A 20,272-nucleotide genomic window follows, 5' to 3' on the forward strand; every position below is an offset into this window, starting at 1 on the left:
ATAAGTGCAACCAACTGATTAAGGTGAATTTATAAGTATATCTTCAAATCATATGATAAAATATGCATGGCTGTGAACAGTACTATGATTTATTGGAGTAGTCTTCCCAGAAAAATAGAGAGAAATTTCAAAGTATCAAAATCGAAAGACTTTGTAGAAAAATGTGTTTGAAGAGGAAAGAAGCAATCTCAGAGATAGGAGTGAATTTCCACAACAAATAAAAATGAAGTTTTGGAGGTGCCTGGGTCGCTCAGTGGGTTAAACCTCTGCCTTCAGTTCAGGTCATAATCTCGGGGTCCTGGGATAGAGCACCACATCAGGCTCTCTGCTCAGCAGGGAATGTGCTTCCTTTTTTCTCTCTGCCTGCCTCTCTGCCTACTTGTGATCTCTCTCTCTGTCAAACAAATAAATAAAATCTTTAAAAAAGTGAAGTTTTTATAACACATATCCAGTACAGCCGTATTAATGAAACATGTCGAATATCTAGTTTCTTTAACCCTGATAGAGCACTAATAAAACTGTTCCTACTATAGAAAGAATGGAAAACAAAAATAATTTCCAAGTGCAAGTTACTAGTATACCAGTGTTACCTCAAATAATTTCCAGTGACTCTTAATTACCAAAAAGAAAAAAAAAAAAAAGGAAAGAAATGAGATGTCCTTGAGAATTTCACTAATTTAATAAATATTTACAGAACACCTAAAATACACCAACAGGTTCTCTAAGAACTAGGAAACAATAAACAAGATGTACAAGGTTTCCCAACAATAAAACACAAAACAGTGATAAAAGCAATGCAAAAAGACTGGAAGATAATATATGGAGAATGATTGTGTCTACAATTCCAGGTGGTGAGAGAGGCCTCTATGAGGAATTGACATTTAAAGGTGAGCTCTGAATGACAAGAAATCTGTTACCTGAAGTTTGAGAGAGAACATTCAGGTAGAGGGAATAGCTAGTGCAAAGGCTTTCAGGTAACCACAAACTTGCCAAATATGGGGGCGGGGGGAAGGCTACTGGTCTGGAACATAGAGAGTGAGGGGAAAAACAATGGGACATGGGCTGGGTCATGAAATTAACTTAGTTCTCACAAAAAAATAAAAAAAATAAGTAATCACTAATATTTCCATTATCATAATCAAAACTTAATTCATTAGCAAAAGATTTGGCTAATATTAGCAATTAAAAATAAATCAACCAAATAAAAGGGTGTAATAAATGTAGAGTTCACTGCAATAAATAAACGAAACTCATCTTTGACTCTTCTTGGTTAATAATAATAATAATAATATAATAATAATAATAATAATAATAATTACCTGTTGCTTTTCTCCTTCGTTCATCTTTTTTATCCTTTTTACTTGTATTAATGCTTTCTAAAATGGAGACCTGTTTCAGGTCTTCTTCAGTGATTAAATGAACAGGATTATTTTTCATTTCCTGAAATAAAACATGCTTTTCTTGGTAAGCAAAAATATATGACATGACAGAAAACATAAAATAGTTAGTTACATATTCAATTATTATTATTCATCCTAATTATTCTTATTTGAGCTCACTGCTAAGAAGAACTATAGAGCCTGGTCCAACAGTTGCCACTCTGACACTATTTCTCCTTGCCGAAGATCAGTCTCTTCCCTTGCTCTTGACTTTTTCAATCTGTGATCAAAAAATAAAAAATCCTATCTGGTCCCTGAAAAACTGATCATACAACAAATGCAGTCCTCTTCAGCTGATTTGGGTTCTTTACCACTGCTTACTGGGTGACCTTGCTTTTTCTCTCTTTGAGGCTCCCAAGTCCAGTGCCACTTGGGTACCTGATTACAAAATCTCTATCCTCCAACCTAACAGAACAAGCAAGTAGGATGAGTTGTACACTTAATCATATAATCTGTTTTTTCCTCCAGACTCATTCCTGATCTCTGCTTTTTAAAAAAAATTTATGTTAAGACTAATGAACTATTTCCATGTTCAGAAACTGTTTTATCAGAATGGGACAGGGTTCTAAATCTGCAATGACAAAAGTACATTTTCATGTTAAAAATGGTATTCCCCACCACAATGAGATATCACCTCACACCAGTCAGAATAGCTAAAAGTAACAAGTCAGGAAATGACAGATGCTGGTGAGGATGTGGAGAAAAGGGAACCCTCCTACACTGTTGGTGGGAATGCAAGCTGGTGCCGCCACTCTGGAAAACAGCATGGAGGTTCCTCAAAATGTTGAAAATAGAACTACCCTATGACCCAGCAATTGCACTACTGGGTATTTACCCTAAAGATACAAACGTAGTGATCTGAAGGGGCATGTGCACCCAAATGTTTATAGCAGCAATGTCTACAATAGCCAAACTATGGAAAGAACCTAGATGTCCATCAACAGATGAATGGATAAAGAAGAGGTGGTATATATACACAATGGAATACTATGCAGCCATCAAAAGAAATGAAATCTTGCCATTTGCGACTACATGGATGGAACTAGAGGGTATCATGCTTAGTGAAATAAGTTAATTGGAGAAAGACAACTATCATATGATCTCCCTGATATGAGGAAGTAGTGATGCAACATGGGGGGGTTAAAGGGGTAGGAGAAGAATCAATGAAACAAGATGGGATTGGGAGGGAGATAAACCATAAGTGACTCTTAATCTCACAGAACAACTGAGAGTTGCTGGGGGGAGGGGGATTGAGAGAGGGGGGTGGGGTTATGGACATTGGGGAGGGTATGTGCTATGGTGAGTGCTGTGAAGTGTGTAAACCTGGCGATACACAGACCTGTACCCCTGGGGATAAAAATACATTATATGTTTATTAAAAATAAATTAAAAAATTAATTAATTAATTAATTTAAAAAATGGTATTTCCCTTTTGGTTTCCTAAAGAAAAATGTTTAGAGTGTTGACAGTTCAAACAGCAGAATCACCTTTTTTTCTTCCTCAAAGTTATTTTTGTAGTTGGAAGGAGGAGCACAAAGAATGAAAACTGATGACGTTTTTATCTTAGTGCAAATAAAAATAATGTAGCCATTTAGTGACTTGGGAGATAATATGTGCCAGACTTTTGGTATACATCTCTTCTTTATTTAAATTTATCTTTAGAAAGGAGAAAAGAGGCATCATCATCCTTCCTTTGAAGATGTGGAAACTGGAGGTCTATTTGTCTAAAGTTGAACAGTAAACAAGGTGAGAATGGAACTCAGGTGTATTGGTAACAATCTTATGTACTTTTTTACTCTGCTGCTTTGTAGGCAAGACAGAAAATTATCTCTCCTTTTTAAACTGTTAAAGAGCTTAAAAGGAACAGAGATGAATACAAATTATTTACATACTTAATAAGCTCTCATGGACTTAGTAACAGTCTATGATAAATAAGCTTGTTCTGCCTCTCATGAGCAGGCTTTATAAGTAGATGGAGCTGCTAACTAGAAACATGAATTGAATAGTCATTAAAGCAGACCTGACTGGACCTCTGCTTCTAGAAACTATAGCACTTGCTCTCAGGAACTAATCAATTTTTGAAAGTATCAACAATTTCTTTCCTCAGTAAGTCATCCCATTTGTGCATCCTAAATAGGTAAAATTAATAAGGCTCTACCTGATTTAGTAAATAAATAGTATAGTGATTGATAGCTATACTGTATACTTGTACATATAATCCACAGATATAATTTTTGTGGATTTCAATGTTGGACCAATACCCTTAGGTAACTTAACTGTGAAATGTATAATTTCATTTATATGATTTCAATTTATAAAATTATTATACATTATAAAATTATAAATGTAATAATCATAATTATAAAATTTATAAATTTTATAAAAACATAAAATTATATAATCAGCTCCTTAAGTTCTAACTTGTATGTCCTGATGGGAGTGAAGAAGAGGAAAAACAAATCGAGAAGAAATAAAAAGGAACGATGCATTAAAAGGAAATGATGCATGAAACACAGTGTTCACTTTTCGGGTGTATGCTGCTTACTCCATTTTTCAAAAAATGTCAGATGATTCTAACGTGAAAATCCTATTAAGATTAGTAGAAGAAAGGAAATCTGGCTTACCTTTTCAGCTTTCTGGTGCATCAGTTCCCCGAAGAGTTCTGTGCAGTTATTTATGAATTTCTCACTGACTACAACAGTGTCACTGAAAACTACAGCTGAAGCCTGCTTGCTGAATGCTCTCATGACCTGCTGAAGCAACATGGCAGCATCTTCAACTGATAAAGAACTGGGTAACAGAGGCTAGAAGCAGAAACAAAGTGAAAACAAGCATAAATACAATAACATACAGATAAACCATTTGTTACATATATGCCCTCCCTAGGTGATCTCATTAAGTCTAAGAGCCTTCAGAACCATCTCTATGCGGATACCTCCCAAATTGTATTTCTGCTTTCATTATCACTCTGAACTCTGGAGTCATATGCCCTCTGTCTCCCTAACATCTCTGCTCTTGTGCCTAATAGGCATCTCAAATTCCACATGTATGGAACGACACTGACTGCAGCCGCCTACCCACCAACACCTACCTCCCACCCACCTTTCTCCACTGTTCCCCCATCTCAATTAATGGTACTGTTCTCCATGCAGTTAGCAGGCCCCAAATCTATATGTCACATTCAGTTCCTCTCATACACCCATAAACAATCCATCATCAAGTCCTGACAACTTTACCTACAAAATAGATTTCTTAGCTCCTTGGACTATCTGAAATTACTGTTTTCATTAACTATCTCCACCTAGGAAACTTGTGTGGGCACCACATTCCTAGCAAGTAAAATGGTTCCTCGCACACAGATGGTACTTAAAATTTGTTAAATGAATGAATGGAACACCAAAATCTGGAATCTCTGGAAACTTGTGTATCCAAAAAGTAATTTTTTACTTTTTAGACAATCTGGGCCTTGCCTAGTAATAATGGGATGGCCTCTTGTTTCTTTCTCTTCACCTGTACTTTTCACTTTGGCATAATAAAGGCAGGTCAATACTGAACACTGAAGTAAAACACCAACAGACCTAAAGCAGGTCATGTTAGTACACGAGCAGAGATTAATGAATGGATAAAGGATACACAAACACTATACAGTGGCTAATACCAATAAACTTGTAAATACTTGGATAAGATTGTGAGAAATCTCATCAGTATCAATGGCAAGACTGTTATGAGTATTATATTGTTTGCTTACTTGTTTTGAGATTTATGGAATTCTGGATGTTGACTATCTCTATCTAAAAGGTCATTCTACCTCAAAAGCTAAAAGTCTTTAAGCATAATTAAGATTGTTTTTGCCATAACGATGTCTGCTACAATTTGGCTACAAAGCCAAGACTATCTTTATGTATCCTAACTATTAAAATGACCACATACTGGTGAGTATCAGTTCTCATTGGTTTAAAGAAAAATTAACGAGAAGAAGATAAAACATACTGCAATATCGACCCATGTTCCAGAGCTGATGGCTTCCTCTACTGATGCTTCCACCTGATCCACAAGTCCTTGACCAACACAAGCTGCTTTCAAAAACAAAAGTTGTGTCGTCTTATATCTTTTCTTTATGTAGCTCACAGCATCTGGGATTCCAAGTCTGGACAAAGCATCAAATTCTAGAAATACATCACAAATAGAATTGGAATAGAAATTGTCAATTATTCCCATCTTTTAGAAATCCTAGAAAAAATAAGTTCTACCAATATCTATTCTTTGTGAATGTACTTCCAAATTTTTATTACTAAACATAGCTGTAGAAAAATTAGTTCAAATACTTCTTCCATCCCAGCTATGTCACACCCTCTCCAATTGAGGGGTCAAAGGGAAACATGAAAACTACAGACCAAAAAACTACAGAAATGGGGGTGAAGGAGAATGTAATAATTTACAGAAACAAAAAGTAGAATTTATTTTGCTTATTACAGTTAACTAAAGCTATCAGATAACTTAAGACAAAGTAATTCCCTAGTTTAATTTAAACTAGACTTAGCATATAAACAAAAGTAAAAAAAAAAAAAAGAAAAAGACTTAAATTTAGAGCCATTAAGGTTACTGGAGGTATCTATTGTACTCTCTGCCCCCAAATAATCTATTTAAGAAAATGGATTATAACAAAGTTCTAATCCAAGTCCATGGTTGAAGAAACTGAAAGGGCATAACGGAAAGTGAAGAAAACATTAAGTGAAACCCAGTATTCTAGTATAGATTTAAATTGTTTGAACCATTAGTATCTTACAGGTTTATTACTGAGAAAGCAACTGATTTCTTACATGATTTGACTTGGGTTATGAAACTGATCAAACTAAGTGAGCTACATGTACATATATAATGTATATGACTATTATATATAATATACTTATACTAATTGTTTTAATGATTAAGTTCAGTCAATCTACTTTACCCAAATGACAGAACCTCAGAAAAAGGAGTGAGAATAGCTTTAGCGTTTCTGAAGAAGTGAGTGACAAATAAAAATGCACACTGTAAAGATGATAGCCAATAAAGTATTTCTAAGATTCTGTATCTGAATAATTGGGCAACTTCATAAAATATAAGATATAATAAATAAGATTATTTTTTGTGACTTAAAATATACTTGAAGTTGTAATAGTATCACATCACTGGAACACTGGTAACAATCAATACCAGTTTTGGCCTTCCCATATTAAAACTGTTCAGTAACTATGAAATTAAACTCAGTTCCAAAACCAACAAAAATCTGCAATTCGGCTATTTTTACATTCACAGAGAACCATTATAATCTTTTGTCAATCGTAGAGCATGTGTGTACTCCCAGGACTAATAAAATACTTTCTAAGAACGTGTGCAATAGAAGAAAGAAATTTTAGTTTCAAAGACAAGAAGAAATAGTTACCTAGATAGCCATTCTGTCTGAGAAAGGAATCCACCCAAGTACTTTGTGTTCTGGAGTAAATGTCAGGGACAAACACCGCCTTATCCTGTCTCCCACCAACCACAGTGCCTCGTAAACGTCCACTATTAACGAGTTCCTCAAGCACAGCTTAAAACAAAACCAAATACAAATAAATCAGAGCAGGTATAAATGTCAAAGAGTAAAATACTATTTCACAATTTAGTTATTCTCCTTTAAAAAAGCAATTTTAAAGTTTAATTGCATAAATGAAGACATTATATTCTAGACAAAACTTTCCTGCCATTTATGAGAATATTCAAGTCACAAATTTAGGAAATTCTGGCGACTAGCTAAAAGTAATGAACTTGTAACACAAACTGGTTAATATTAACATTGAATTTTTTTTTCAAAGATATTATTTATTTATTTGACAGACAGAGATCACAAGTAGGCAAAGAGGCAGGCAGAGAGAGAGGGAGGGGAAGCAGGCTCCCTGCTGAGCAGAGAGCACGATGTGGGGCTCGATCCCAGGACCCTGAGATCATGAGCTGAGCGGAAGGCAGAGGCTTAACCCACTGAGCCACCCAGGTGCCCCTAACATTGAATTTTTTAGTTAAGAGCAATTTGGGGGGAAAAATGTCATTATTTATATGTTTGAAAGTGGATGACTAAACACTTTGAGAATAGATAATATGCAATCACTAAATGTTCCCAAATTCAGTTTCTCCTATTTAGAACATTTAAGATACCTGGATCACATTAGAATCAACTGTGTGAAATAAAGTCATGAAAATCTTTAAATTTTTTAAAAGATTTAATTAATTAATTAATTTGACAGAGACAGTGAGAGACGGAACAAAAGCAGAGGGAGAGGGAGAAGCAGGCTTCCCACCAAGCAGGGAACCCGATGTGGGGCTCGATCCCAGGACTGTGGGATCATGACCCAAGCCGGAGGCAGATACTCAACTACTAAGCCACCCAGGCACCCCAAGCCATGAAAATTTTTATGTTATTATATTTCTACTTTTTTTTTAATGTCATTACATTTGTACCATTTAAATTGCAACACATGTAAGAGAAGTATAATGCTTAGGTTAAGAGGATGGATCTAGATTTAGACACCCTTTAAGTCCAAATCTCAACTCTGTCACCTACTCCCTGACAAAAACTAGGCAAGTCATTTTACTTATGCTTCCATTTTTCTCAGCCATGAAATAGAGATAATAGCAAGTGTCTCCAATAATTGTCATATTCAAGTAAAGTGCTTGGAATAGTAGCTGGTGTATGATGAGCACACAGTAAATTTTAACTAAATATCATCATCACCACCACACATCATCATCATTAATCACCCTCATCATCGTCAAAAGGCTAATGCCAGTTGATACCATTAATATAAAATACACGCTTTTTATTTAAACCATAACATTTAACTAAACATTTCATTGTTTAAATACCAAAATACCCTGAAAAAGACAAAAGCAGATAGGAAGGAGTTATTTCTAAGCAAATTAGAAAGCACAGTCAATACATGACTGCCAAAGAAATGTTCATGAAAATCAGCCTTTACCAGAAATAAAAATTAGCTTATATGAATTACAAGATTTTGGTGCTGAGTAAATTAGGATAACATTAGAAAAGTCTTTTTCAACAGACTGCAACAAATAAATTTCATGACTGTACAGCACAAATCCGTGCTAAATTAAAAGTTATCAATTATTACTTGAAAAACTACATGAAATCCCACCAATCGCCAATTTGTAGATTCCAATATATGTCACTTTTTTTTTTTTTAAAGATTTTATTTATTTATTTGAACAGACAAAGATCACAAGCAGGCAGAGAGGCAGGCAGAGAGAGGAAGGGAAGCAGACTCCCCGCTGAGCAGAGAGCCTGATGCAGGGCTCGATCCCATGACCCCGGATCATGACCTGAGCTGAAGGCAGAGGCTTTAACCAACCCACTGAGCCACCCAGATGCCCCATACGTCACATTTTTAATTTTAAATTTATTAAACAAAAAACTTAACTCCATATTCTGAAAAATACAGGAAATTAAAATTAACTTTTGGTTTTAAACATGAATTTCTTTTCTATCCTTCATTTTAATTCTTCTATTTGCACAGGTATCTGAGCCAAAAGATTAAGTCATTGTTTTTAAAAGTTGTTCCACCAAGACTTTTAAAAAAACCCTCAAAACCTGGTAACAGCTTCACAAACACACACATAATATAGGTAATGAATCAAGACTATTCTGGAGATATTACAATGTTGTTTAAATGCTAAGAACATATTTTTACTGGTATCCTCTTTGTAAAATGTTTTTATTTCTTAAAATATTTTATTTACTTACTTATTAATTAAGTAAGCTCTATGCCCAATGTGGGGCTTGAACTCATGACCCTGAAATCAAGAGTCGCATACTCCACTGACTGAGCCAGCCTAGCACCTCTGTAAAAATTTTTTAAACAAACACTATTTACTTTCATGTTAGAAAATGTAGCAAGAATCTGTAAGAAACAAAGTGAAAATTATTCTTAATCCTACAATTTTAAATATCTCTCTATAAATATATATGCATAGCAGTATTTTACACACACACACACACACACACATACACACAGAGTTTGTTTTTCATTCTATTCCTTTGGGGTAGCCAACACTAAATGTTTGGTGGATATAACAAATATATACATGAAAATTGGTATAGAGAAGCTTTTCAATGAATAATATTTCAGTTATGTAAGTTTTAAGGTTAAAATAAGTCAAAACGTGAAAAATTAGTTAAGTTTCACTTTAATAGTCTATTTAGCAGCTAATTAAGTGACATATAATTTAAAGCAAACTCACAGTAAAGCAGCTGCTCTTGAAATCCATATTTTGAAATGAGAGAATTTAATGCTGTAGGCCTTTATGGAAAGAAAGAAAAAGCCCTTAGTCATTCTAGAGTTACACATATTTATGAATTATAAAAATAACTAGAATAGCTAGTTTATGAAAAACACCAATTAATTTAAAAGAAAAATGAAGGCAAAAAATAACACCAGATTTTACAACATTAATCAGAATTACACTACTGAAATTCCAGGGGAATTGATTTGTATTCACAATCCACGATCAATTCACTTTCTCACCAAATTCCCTCCTCAGATTTAGTGGTATCTGATCAGCTTTTATTTTATGTTTTGCTTTATTCTAGTCTTTCTCTCTGGGAGGCTCTTTCTCTACCTAGGAATAGCCAGGTGAATGTTATCTGATCCTGTTTTTGAAGAAAAGTGAAATTATATATGTAGTGAAAGGAATCTGGAATGATATTCTCCCAGATTAGGCGGATGACTGGAAGGGAGCCACTTAAAATGCTCCTTTTTGTTTATCACTATTTTCTGTAATGACTGCTTTAAAAAAACAAAACAAAACAAAACAAAAATCCCGGCTTTAATGAGGCATAATTTACATACAATTCAAGCATCTTAATAAATTTATGAAGTTGAGGAACCATCACTATAGCTCTCAAGTCTAGAATATTTCCATCACCCAAATAATTCCTGCACAGATGTTTGTAGTTAATTCTCCCTCTACCCCTAGTCCTAGAGAGCCACTGATCTGCTTTCTGCCACTACATACTTGCCCTTCTAGAAATTTAATAGAAATGGAATCAATGTATGGTCTCTTATGTCTGATTTTTTTCACTTAGCATCATTTTGAGGTTCATGCATGATGAAGCCTGAATCAGTATTCACTCCTTTTTATTGCTGAATGGCATTCCCTGTATGGAGATACCACGTTTTGTTTATTCATCCATCAGATGATGGACATTTGGATTGTTTCCAGTTTGGGGCTATTATGAATAATGCTGCTACAAACATTTTTTTTCATGCCTTTGTGTGGACATATCTCTTCATTTTGGGGGGTAGATCCCTGAGAATGCTTTTCTTTTATAATTATCTTTTTTTAAAAAATATTTTATTTATTTATTTGACAGAGATCACAAGTAGACAGAGAGGCAGGCAGAGAGAGAGAGGGAAGCAGGCTCCCTGCTGAGCAGGGAGCCCGATGCGGGCCTTGATCCCAGGACCCTGAGATCATGACCTGAGCCAAAGGCAGAGGCTTAACCCACTGAGCCACCCAGGCACCCTATATGTAGATTTTTAAAATACACATATAGTACAGCACTGAAAATGTATTTTCTTTTTCTTATGACATTCTTGGTTTTTTTTTTTTTTTTTGGAAGATTTTATTTATTTGAGAGACAGAGTGAATGAACACAAGTTGGGGGGATGGGAAGAGGGAAAGGGAGAAGCAGACTCCCTGCTGAGGAGGGAGCCCGATGACATGGGACTAGACCCCAAGACCCCAGGATCATGACCCAAGCAGATGCTTAACTGACTGAGCCACCCAGGTACCCCGTCTTTCTTATATTCTTATTATTTTCTTTTCTCTAGCTTACTTTATTGTAAGAATAAGGTATATAATTCATATAACATACAAAAGATGCATTATTCAACTATTTGTCACTGGTAAGACTTCTGGTAAACAGGAGGCTATTAGCAGTTAAGTTTTGGGGGAGTCAAAAGTTATTCCCAGATTTTCAACTGCAGTGTGGGGGTTGGTGACCCTAACCTCTGTGTTGTTCAAGGGCCAAGTGTATATTAAGGATAATGGGAAGTAGGTTTCTCAGGGCCAGAGAAGGGAGCTGCAAATATGGAAAAGGAGAAAACTAGGACAAAACTAGGTGCTTGGAAGGGAACTGGAAATATCAGTGTGAACTCATGGTTTTCGATAAAAAATACAAAAGTATAGGTAAATAGAGGGGTGTATACTAACGTGTCTGTGTATCCCCTAACTTTTCTGCTGAGGGGGCTTGGGAGCGTTGAAAACCAAATAGCAATAACCAATTTAAGCGTCCAGATCTTGGTTTCTAAATAGTATGCTCAACTAAGAACCAGGCAGGGTTCCTTAAGGAAATGGCTGATTCTAGGTTTGGGGCAATAAAATTATGAGCTGAGCTTATAGCTTCTTGTTTTACCAGAAAGAAGAGATGTGTTCCAAGAATGATGGGGTAGTATTAAAAGGACACAGAAGTCAGCATGAAGGGTGGGCCAATAGCTAAATCAGAGCCAATTTAAAAGTATCTAAATAATGGCAATAATAGATTTTAATCCAATGGATAAAACAGGGAGCCATGAGTCCATACTGATTTAAACAAATGAATAAACTGAAAGTCTGATTAAAAAAAAAAAAAAAAAAAACCCAGCGTAACTTACAAGATCTCAAACTGCCCTCCCCACAAATACTTAATTATAAAGAAAATACAAGTAGCTTTATGGCAAGTCTAACAGATATCTCCTCCTAAGAAGTTATACTGCATACCATCAGTAACTAGAAAAATCTAAACTGTCTACTCCCTGCTAGGATTCAATAACAAGAACACAGAATCACTTTGGTTACATTCCTGTCAAAGATGCATAACCTGAACATCAGCATGAAAAAAATAGCAGACAAGCGAAATTGAGCATTTTATAAAATCACTGGCCTATGGTATTAACAAAAGTGTCAAGGTTATGAAAGTAAAAAAAAAGACCACATTTAAGTGTTCCAGACTGAAGATGCCTAAGGAGACATGACAATTAAATGCAATATATGATTGTGAACTGGGTCCTTTTACAGTAGAAGACATTATTGGAAAACTGGTAAAATGTGAATGAGCTCTGAGAACTAGATGGCAGGAATGTATCAATGTCAATATTCTGATGTTTGTATTGTAGTTATGTGGTTATATAGGACAATGCCCTTGTCTGTAGGACACAGACTAATGTATCTGTGATGAGATACTATGTTAGGAAGGAACTTCCTCTCAAATGGACAGAAAAAAAAAGGTTCTCTTGAATTTTTCTGTAATTGTGAGATGATTTAAAAAAAAAAAAAGGAAAAAAGAAAATGGTTGCATTAACTTGCACACTTTCTTCTCTAACCTAGTTTTTTGTACCAGTGCCTTGCATATATTGGGTGCTCAATAAATGCTTTTGATTTGCTGAAGGACAAAAGAACAATGTCCCAGAAGGTAGTAAGAGTAGAGGAAGTGAGCCTGGTTAGAAAGCTACTAGAATAGTCCAGCTAAAATATGGACTGAAGTGGGAGCAATGGTCATGTCACATAAGTAAAGATTACATAAATCTTTAGAACACAAAATTCAAAAAGCCTTTGTGTTCTAGAAAAGGGGGATGTGAAACAAAGATTGGTATAAAGGATGACTCCCAGAACTGTGGCAAAACCAACTGGATTAGTAACATTCACTACTAAAATGGAAACACAAGTAGAATAAATTCAGGTGGGGTAGGGTGGGGCTCAGGGATGATGAGTTATTTTAAATATGTTTAAATATGCTGAATTAGAGGGACTTATAAAACATTTCAGTAGAGATCTGTGTGGGTAATATGAGTCTGAAATTTAAAAGAAAGGAAAAGTCACCTAGGAAGACAGTGCCACACTAAGAATAAAAGATGGCCTGAAACAAAACTTTAAAGGCTAGGAAAGGAGGAATACCCAGAAAGGGTGACTTATAATGTACAACCAAAGGAGGTAAGAAGAAAGCAGTTTCTTTTGCTTTAAAAAATAAAATGTTATGTTAAAAACAAAAACAAAAACAAAAAGGAGAGGAAATTTTAAGAAGACTTAAATGAAGTTAAGTGCTGCTGCCAAGTCAAGGAAAACAATGTCAGAAAGTATGCATTAAAGTTCATGCTACTGACGTCATTACTTTGTAACCTGGTAAAAGCCAGATGGGTGAGCTGAGAAGACATCAACTCTTGAGATCGTTTACTTTAAGGAAAGGGATAAATAAGGTGGGGTAGACAGAGAGGAATATGGGGTTGAGAGAGGTTTGATTGTTTTAAAATGGGAGAAATTTGGACCAAAAGCCACTGAGATAGTTAATGACACAAGAGAGAGGACATAATTGAGAATGTCCTCCATATTGGAGAGTCACTCGGGGTCCACACATTTCAGAAATTCTTTTTTTTTTTTTTTTGAAGATTTTATTTATTTGAGAGAGAGCAAGAGTGAGAGAGAGGGCATGAATGGGGTGAAGGGCAGAGGGAGAAGCAGACCCCTGCTGAGCAGGGAGCCCAATGTGGGGCTTGATCCTGGGATTTTGGGATCATGATCTGAGCTGAAGGCAGACGCTTAACCAACTAAGCTGTCCAGGCACCCCCATTTTCAGAAATTCTTATTTTAGAAAAGTTCAAGTGATTTTGAAATGAACATTGTTATTCATTAGAACTATAGGATGGCATTTAGTCTGAACCCCTCTGAGGTTCAAAGGAGTTAGGTAACTGACATCTGCTGCAGCTCACATGGTTACTGTATGATAGAGCAAGGACCTGAGGACTTCTGACTTTAAACGGCCTGCTCCTTCCATGATCCCAGGATGACTTCATATACCCCTCTATTTGTTCTGTAGACCCACATGTGGGGTTATAAGAGTGATTAACGTGGGGAGTGGAAGGAGATGTGGGTTGGAGAGAGTCTGGCTACATTCTAGGGCTCTGGAATCCCCACTTCCGTTTCACAGAAGAAACCAATCCTTCTGTATGCCTAAAAAAGTAGGGTCCTGAAGGAGATTTTAATTAAGAAAAAAAAAAAAAAAGGAAAGAAAAGAGAAAAAGCTCATAGGGAAAAAAAAGCACACCATGGTCAAAGATATGTAAAAATGTACCTATTTTAAAACAGGCTTAAAAAAAATTAAATAGGCTTACCGGGTAATGGCACTGAAGAGTCCACGGATGCGTGCTTTATGTCGAGCTACGAAAGCTTCAGTAAATATTACTCCTCTATTATCAAGATCAATGTGTCCATTAATAATTCTACCTAGTCGCTGAGTTAGGGCCTGGGGGTAAAGATGCAAATTTTTATTAATTTGAAAGAACAAAATTACATATATATAATTGTATAATTGTATAGTCTCAATAAAGTCATGCTACTAGTATTACCCATACAATTGAACATTTCAACAAACACAAATTCAGAGGCTCTATAAGCTAAAATGAAGATTTAGGATCTAGGAAACTTCATGTCAGAGCAAAATCGAGAATTCAATGAGTCAAATAGCTGGTATCTTAAAAGGCTTTGCTACTTCCTAAGAAGGGCTTTTTTTTTTTTTTTAAAGATTTTTTAAAAATTTATTTATCAGAGAGCGAGCGAGCGAGCATGCAAGCGCACAAACAGGCAGAGGCAGAGAGGGAGAAGCAGGCTCCCTTCCAAGCAAGGGGCCCAATGCAAGACTCGATCCAAGGACCCTGGGATCATGACCTGAGCTGAAGGCAGTGGCTTAACCCACTGAGCCACCCAGGTGTCCCAAGAAGGGCTATTTCTAATGTAAAATAAAAGTGACTGCTTAACCAGTTTTCTAGATATAGGCAGCCTGAAACATAAAGGCAGCCAACATATTTACATGGGTCTTCAAGGAGACCCTATCTGGAGTTTTGAACACTAAGTAAAATAAATGTAATTCCAAGATTCTGAAACCTACACAAATATTAAGACCTAAAAAGTTCTCTTCTCTGATGCAATTATTAACAAGTTTATCTGTGCCCAGAGATCTATACTAGCAGATAACATGATTCCCTGGTAATCCTGAGAGTATTTCTAGGACTAGGGCTGGGGTCAGGTACATCTGAAATAAGTCTGGACATATTTCACATCCCAAGATGAGTTAGCACTACTTAGGGGAGTAGCTGATACTTTTCTGATATAGAAAAATGCATTTCAACAATTTTTTTTTTTGCATTTCAACAATTTCTTAATGAGCTTTTAGAATACTGCCTGTGATATTCAGAAAAACTAAACTGAAAAATGTTAAGAAAATATACGCATTTCCAGAATGTGTCAACAGTGCAGTTTCCTAAGAAATCATTTGGGCCTGTTCTGATACTCTTAAAATGTGTTTTACAAAAAATTTTTTGACCTACTGTGATTAAAATATATTTGCTCACTTAAAATAGAACATAGGCTCCTGAAATACTATATAAAATAGGTCTGTATTCAAATGGTATTTTAGATGCCATAATAGGAAATCACTCTTTCAAAATGGGTGAGTATATCTATTTGTATTATAAATTAGTCTCATGCAATTATGAGACTGAATTTTCTTAAAGTGATATATACCTAAGAAGAGATTTGACTTTTCTCTTATTTATTCCAGTAAATACAAAACAAAATCATCATTTATTGAGTACCTCCATTGTTCCAGACATCTCACTAGATACACCATGTGTATAACCTTACTAAGTCTATGAAAAAGCTAATTATTCTCATTTCAAAGATATGTAAATTGAAGCACCAAAGAGTTGAAATAATTTTCCTAACACTAAATAACTAAACAGTGGCATAAACGAATTCAAATCAAAGTCTGTTTAACTCCAAAGCCCATGCACTTTCCATTGTACAAAATAAATGTCTGTAATTCTAAAATACCAAACTACTTTAAGAACAAAGAAATAATCATTTCTAAATGGTCTCATCAGAGCCATAAATGTTCAGAAGTATCCCCCAAATAAACTGCTACAACAGCAATAGTCAAAAAAATCAAGTAATGATAAGAAAATCTAGTTTTTTTCTTCCAATTAAAATTCTTTATTTATCTGAAAAGATATTCTACTATTAAGAAAAAATACCTGTGTCAGAAAGTTTCCAGGAAGATCATAGGTTTTACACAGCTCTGATATGGTGACCTGACCATTTTCTTGCAATTTATCATTTACCTCTTCTGCTAAGCGATCCAGATAGTTCCTAATAGTTAAAAAAAAAAAAAATTACAAGTAATGATTTTCCTCTTTAATTTCTGTGCAATAAAATATGCCAACAAAATAGTGAATAGGGTATGTTTAGATACACTTGATTCGTGACTCATATTCTTAAGATTATTTTTTTCTTATCCATGTAAATATGTAAGGTCAATCAAATGATAAGTGCTGGGATTATTTTTTAACAATGTAAATACAATGTAAATTCCTTCAGTCATTTTTCATTAATATTTTTGGAAGAATGTTTTGCTTTCAGAGTTAAGATTGTAAAGGAAAGATCATAAAAGTTATGTTTTGTGCTGCTTTAAGATAACAGGAAAAAAAATCCAACTTTTTATTATTTCCAAGTACTCCATACAATCAAGCATTTATTAAGTACTATGATCCTAATAATGAAAATCAGCATTATGAGAGTTCTAAACAAAATGCCAAACTGGTCACAACTGTTCTAAATTTAAACATTAAATTATTTAAACACTAAACTGTTCTAACTTTAAACATGAAAAAAAAATAAAAAAAATACAAAAAGTGCTCTTAAATACTGTACTTACTCATCTATCAGTTGTCCCAACACTAACTGAACATGTTTTTCTGATTTTATAATGTCACCAATTCTACTTTCAATATGAGTCAGATCCACATTAATTACCTGGAAAATAAATAAAATTCTATTAGTGATAAGTTCATATTGTTTCTTGAGTTTGTTACATATTAGAGCTATAATATTACATATTAGAATTATAAATACAGTGACTATTAGAACTATCTACTTAAAAACTTACTTTCTTTTAGATTAATTTGAAATACTGTGAAAAAGTCTCAGTCAAATAAAAAATTAGAAGCTTATTGCTTACTAACTTTCATTTCTGAACAATACATTTTCACTTGCTAGGACAGTTTGCATTAAGAAGCTATATTTTCATACAACAGGCACCACTTACACAAGATTTTCCAGCCTCTTATATATAGTGTACCTTGCTAATGACATGCACACTTATATTTTCTAGAAATATCTTCTACTTTTAAAAATATTTCTTTACTCCATTCATATACTAAAAGCATGTAAACATGAAAATTATTTTCCTCTCCAAATTACATTAACTCTGTGACTACATAAAATGACAACTATGAGTTTATCTGGTAAAGAATAAGCAAGAAACTGAGAAAGAAGAATTTATTTTTCTAAACATTTTATTTATTTATTTGACTGACAAGAGATTACAAGTAGACAAGAGAGGCAGGCAGGGAGAAAGAGGAAGAAGAAGGCTCCCCGCAGAGCAGAGAGCCCGATGTGGGGCTCGATCCCAGGACCCTGGGATCATGACCTGAGCCGAAAGCAGAGGCTTTAACCCACCCAGGAGCCCCAGAAAGAAGAATTTATTAAATCATTCAATATATTAGAACTTATTAAGTTGATTAAATTTATTACTGAGGACTATAAAACTATTTCTTCACAAACATTGTACAAAAACGATACCAGCATTAATGAATATTTAAACTATCAAAAACTTGAGAAAGTAAAAGATTTTATAAATTTAAAATGTACCTGTTGCAGATCAACAATGTTCACTCGACCTTTAAAGAAAAGACATCTATTAATGTCATATTTACATATAAGTACACACAAGCCAAAAACTGTAAATGTCAACAGATTTACATTATGGGCAGTCAAAGTCCTCCTTCTACAAAGGACATAAAGCCACAATAATTAATGTTTTCAAATACAAACCATTAGCTGAATAATTATTTATGGCTGAAGGCACAAGCAATAATTTATTTTTGAAGTTTTATCTGTCACATCAGGCCAGTAACAAACAGCAACTGATACATAAGTTGGCCAGACCTATAGACTTAAGATTTACCGCCTATCACAATTTATCTACTGTGACCAAAGGGATACAACTAAATTCAGATGAACTTTTAAAAAATTTTTGGAATGAGTACATTTCCACCTATTGGCAAAAGAAAATCTGTTAAGTATTCCAAATTATAGCTAATATTTTATTAGTATTATGCTGGAAGATGAATCAGCACCAAGGGTGTATCTGATAACATCTACTGAAGAGTTGTTTTCATAGTTGCTTCTATTTTAATCATATAGTATTCAAATTAGCTCGGTAGTTTGTTCAAATTTTAAAAAGACAAAAACTTCATATGCTTGTAATAGCATTTCCTACAATAGATATAGCACCATACTACTTGCTAATTTACAAACACATAAAGTTAAGTTTTTAAAAAGAGTGTGGTAGTATAGCCTCATGTTTCAACAACCTATAATCCTTTAAAATCTCTGTTCTTCTTTCATAATTACCACCTGATAATAGATAGCTGAGTAACCTCCCTTGAGTCATGCAATAAACTCATGAACTATGAATAGAAACAGTTGATTGATTCACCTATAGGAAATATAACTCCTAAAAATATTATTATAATAATAATATAATTGGGTGGTCCTATACCCTCCAAATAATTTATTATCTATGTTTTAAGTTGTTTTTTCCTTTCCAAATAACCAGAGGAGAAAATTGAGGAATTACTTACCACCTCGGACATGTAGCTCGTCTCTCATTTCTTTACTAATTTGAGCTGGTGTAATATATTCCTTCCCATCAAGTGTGTGAACTACTTCTAGCTGTTTTTGAGCAATCAATTTATTCACAATCTCAATGCAGTTCCGCTCTGACAACCTGAGAGACACAAGAAGTTTTAAAATGCACTCGATACATTTGTGCTTAACAAAATTAACAATGCATGAAAACGGGCTTTAAAAAAAAAAAAAAAGTTTGGATGAATAGTCAGTCACTAGGGTCTATATTACAAAATCTGTATCTCTTATTAGTAATAACCATACTGATTCAGTAAGTTAAACAACAACAACAATAATTCTTGGGAGCAAGCAGGTTTACGTAAACTTAAGTCATGTACCTAATTGGTACAAACCATTCTATAACAGAATTTCAAGTTTGCTCCCTCCTCTGGACCCGCTTCTACTCTTCAAATTTGAATAGAAAAGTGAGGACATATAATTTAGATAGGGAAAAATCCTGCTCTTTTAACTTCAATTTACAGTTTAAGGTCAATTAAAAAAAAACAACAACAGAATTTTCTTTTAAATTAAGTGTGTGATTGTTTCCCTACTACTATTGGTCCGTAGGCAGGATATGGCCTAGGAAAACCAGGACGGCAACTGTTATCCAAGCACTTAAGTACCTGCCCTAGTTTGCTCTCAGTGCTACAAAATACCGTATTAAAGGATTTAAGGTCTTCAAGCCCCAGAAGGCACAAAAACATCAAAGGTGAGAGTCCACAGAGAGAGAGCATTCTGTTAACACTGTGCATGTGTTCTGTAACATAAAAAGCAGAGTTAGGGTGCCCAGAACACATCCCCCCAAGGTTAGTGGGTTTGCAAGAAATGCCAGTGTCCAAGGAGTCCTTAAAAATGACAGATGGGACCATGGGTCTGGCCTAGCACAACTCTTCTGGTGCACAAAAAGGCAAAATGTCTCAGAAGAGTCAACAGGACATTCGCTAAGTACTGTATTTTGGCCTTAGCCTCTCCTCTCCGGCTTATTCTAGGTCACGTAATGCACAACAGGCCACGATGCCAAA

General features: G+C 34.7%; 1 protein-coding gene across 1 annotated transcript in view; it reads right to left on the bottom strand.

Moving 5' to 3' along the window:
- UFL1 (UFM1 specific ligase 1) overlaps positions 1–20,272 on the bottom strand; it is a 32,261-nt gene that overhangs the window by 11,465 nt on the left and 524 nt on the right. The window contains exons 2-11 of the mRNA XM_082730766.1: positions 19,205–19,350; positions 18,210–18,238; positions 17,215–17,312; positions 16,535–16,649; positions 14,618–14,748; positions 9,714–9,772; positions 6,865–7,011; positions 5,430–5,605; positions 4,064–4,243; positions 1,320–1,440 (exon numbers count right to left, since the gene is read on the bottom strand). Of these exons, the coding sequence (XP_082586892.1) occupies positions 1,320–1,440; positions 4,064–4,243; positions 5,430–5,605; positions 6,865–7,011; positions 9,714–9,772; positions 14,618–14,748; positions 16,535–16,649; positions 17,215–17,312; positions 18,210–18,238; positions 19,205–19,350 (1,202 nt within the window). The remainder of the gene's footprint in view (positions 1–1,319; positions 1,441–4,063; positions 4,244–5,429; positions 5,606–6,864; positions 7,012–9,713; positions 9,773–14,617; positions 14,749–16,534; positions 16,650–17,214; positions 17,313–18,209; positions 18,239–19,204; positions 19,351–20,272) is intronic.

Source organism: Mustela nivalis, assembly GCF_964662115.1.
Source record: "Mustela nivalis genome assembly, chromosome: 5".
Classification (NCBI taxonomy): Eukaryota; Metazoa; Chordata; class Mammalia; order Carnivora; family Mustelidae; genus Mustela; species Mustela nivalis.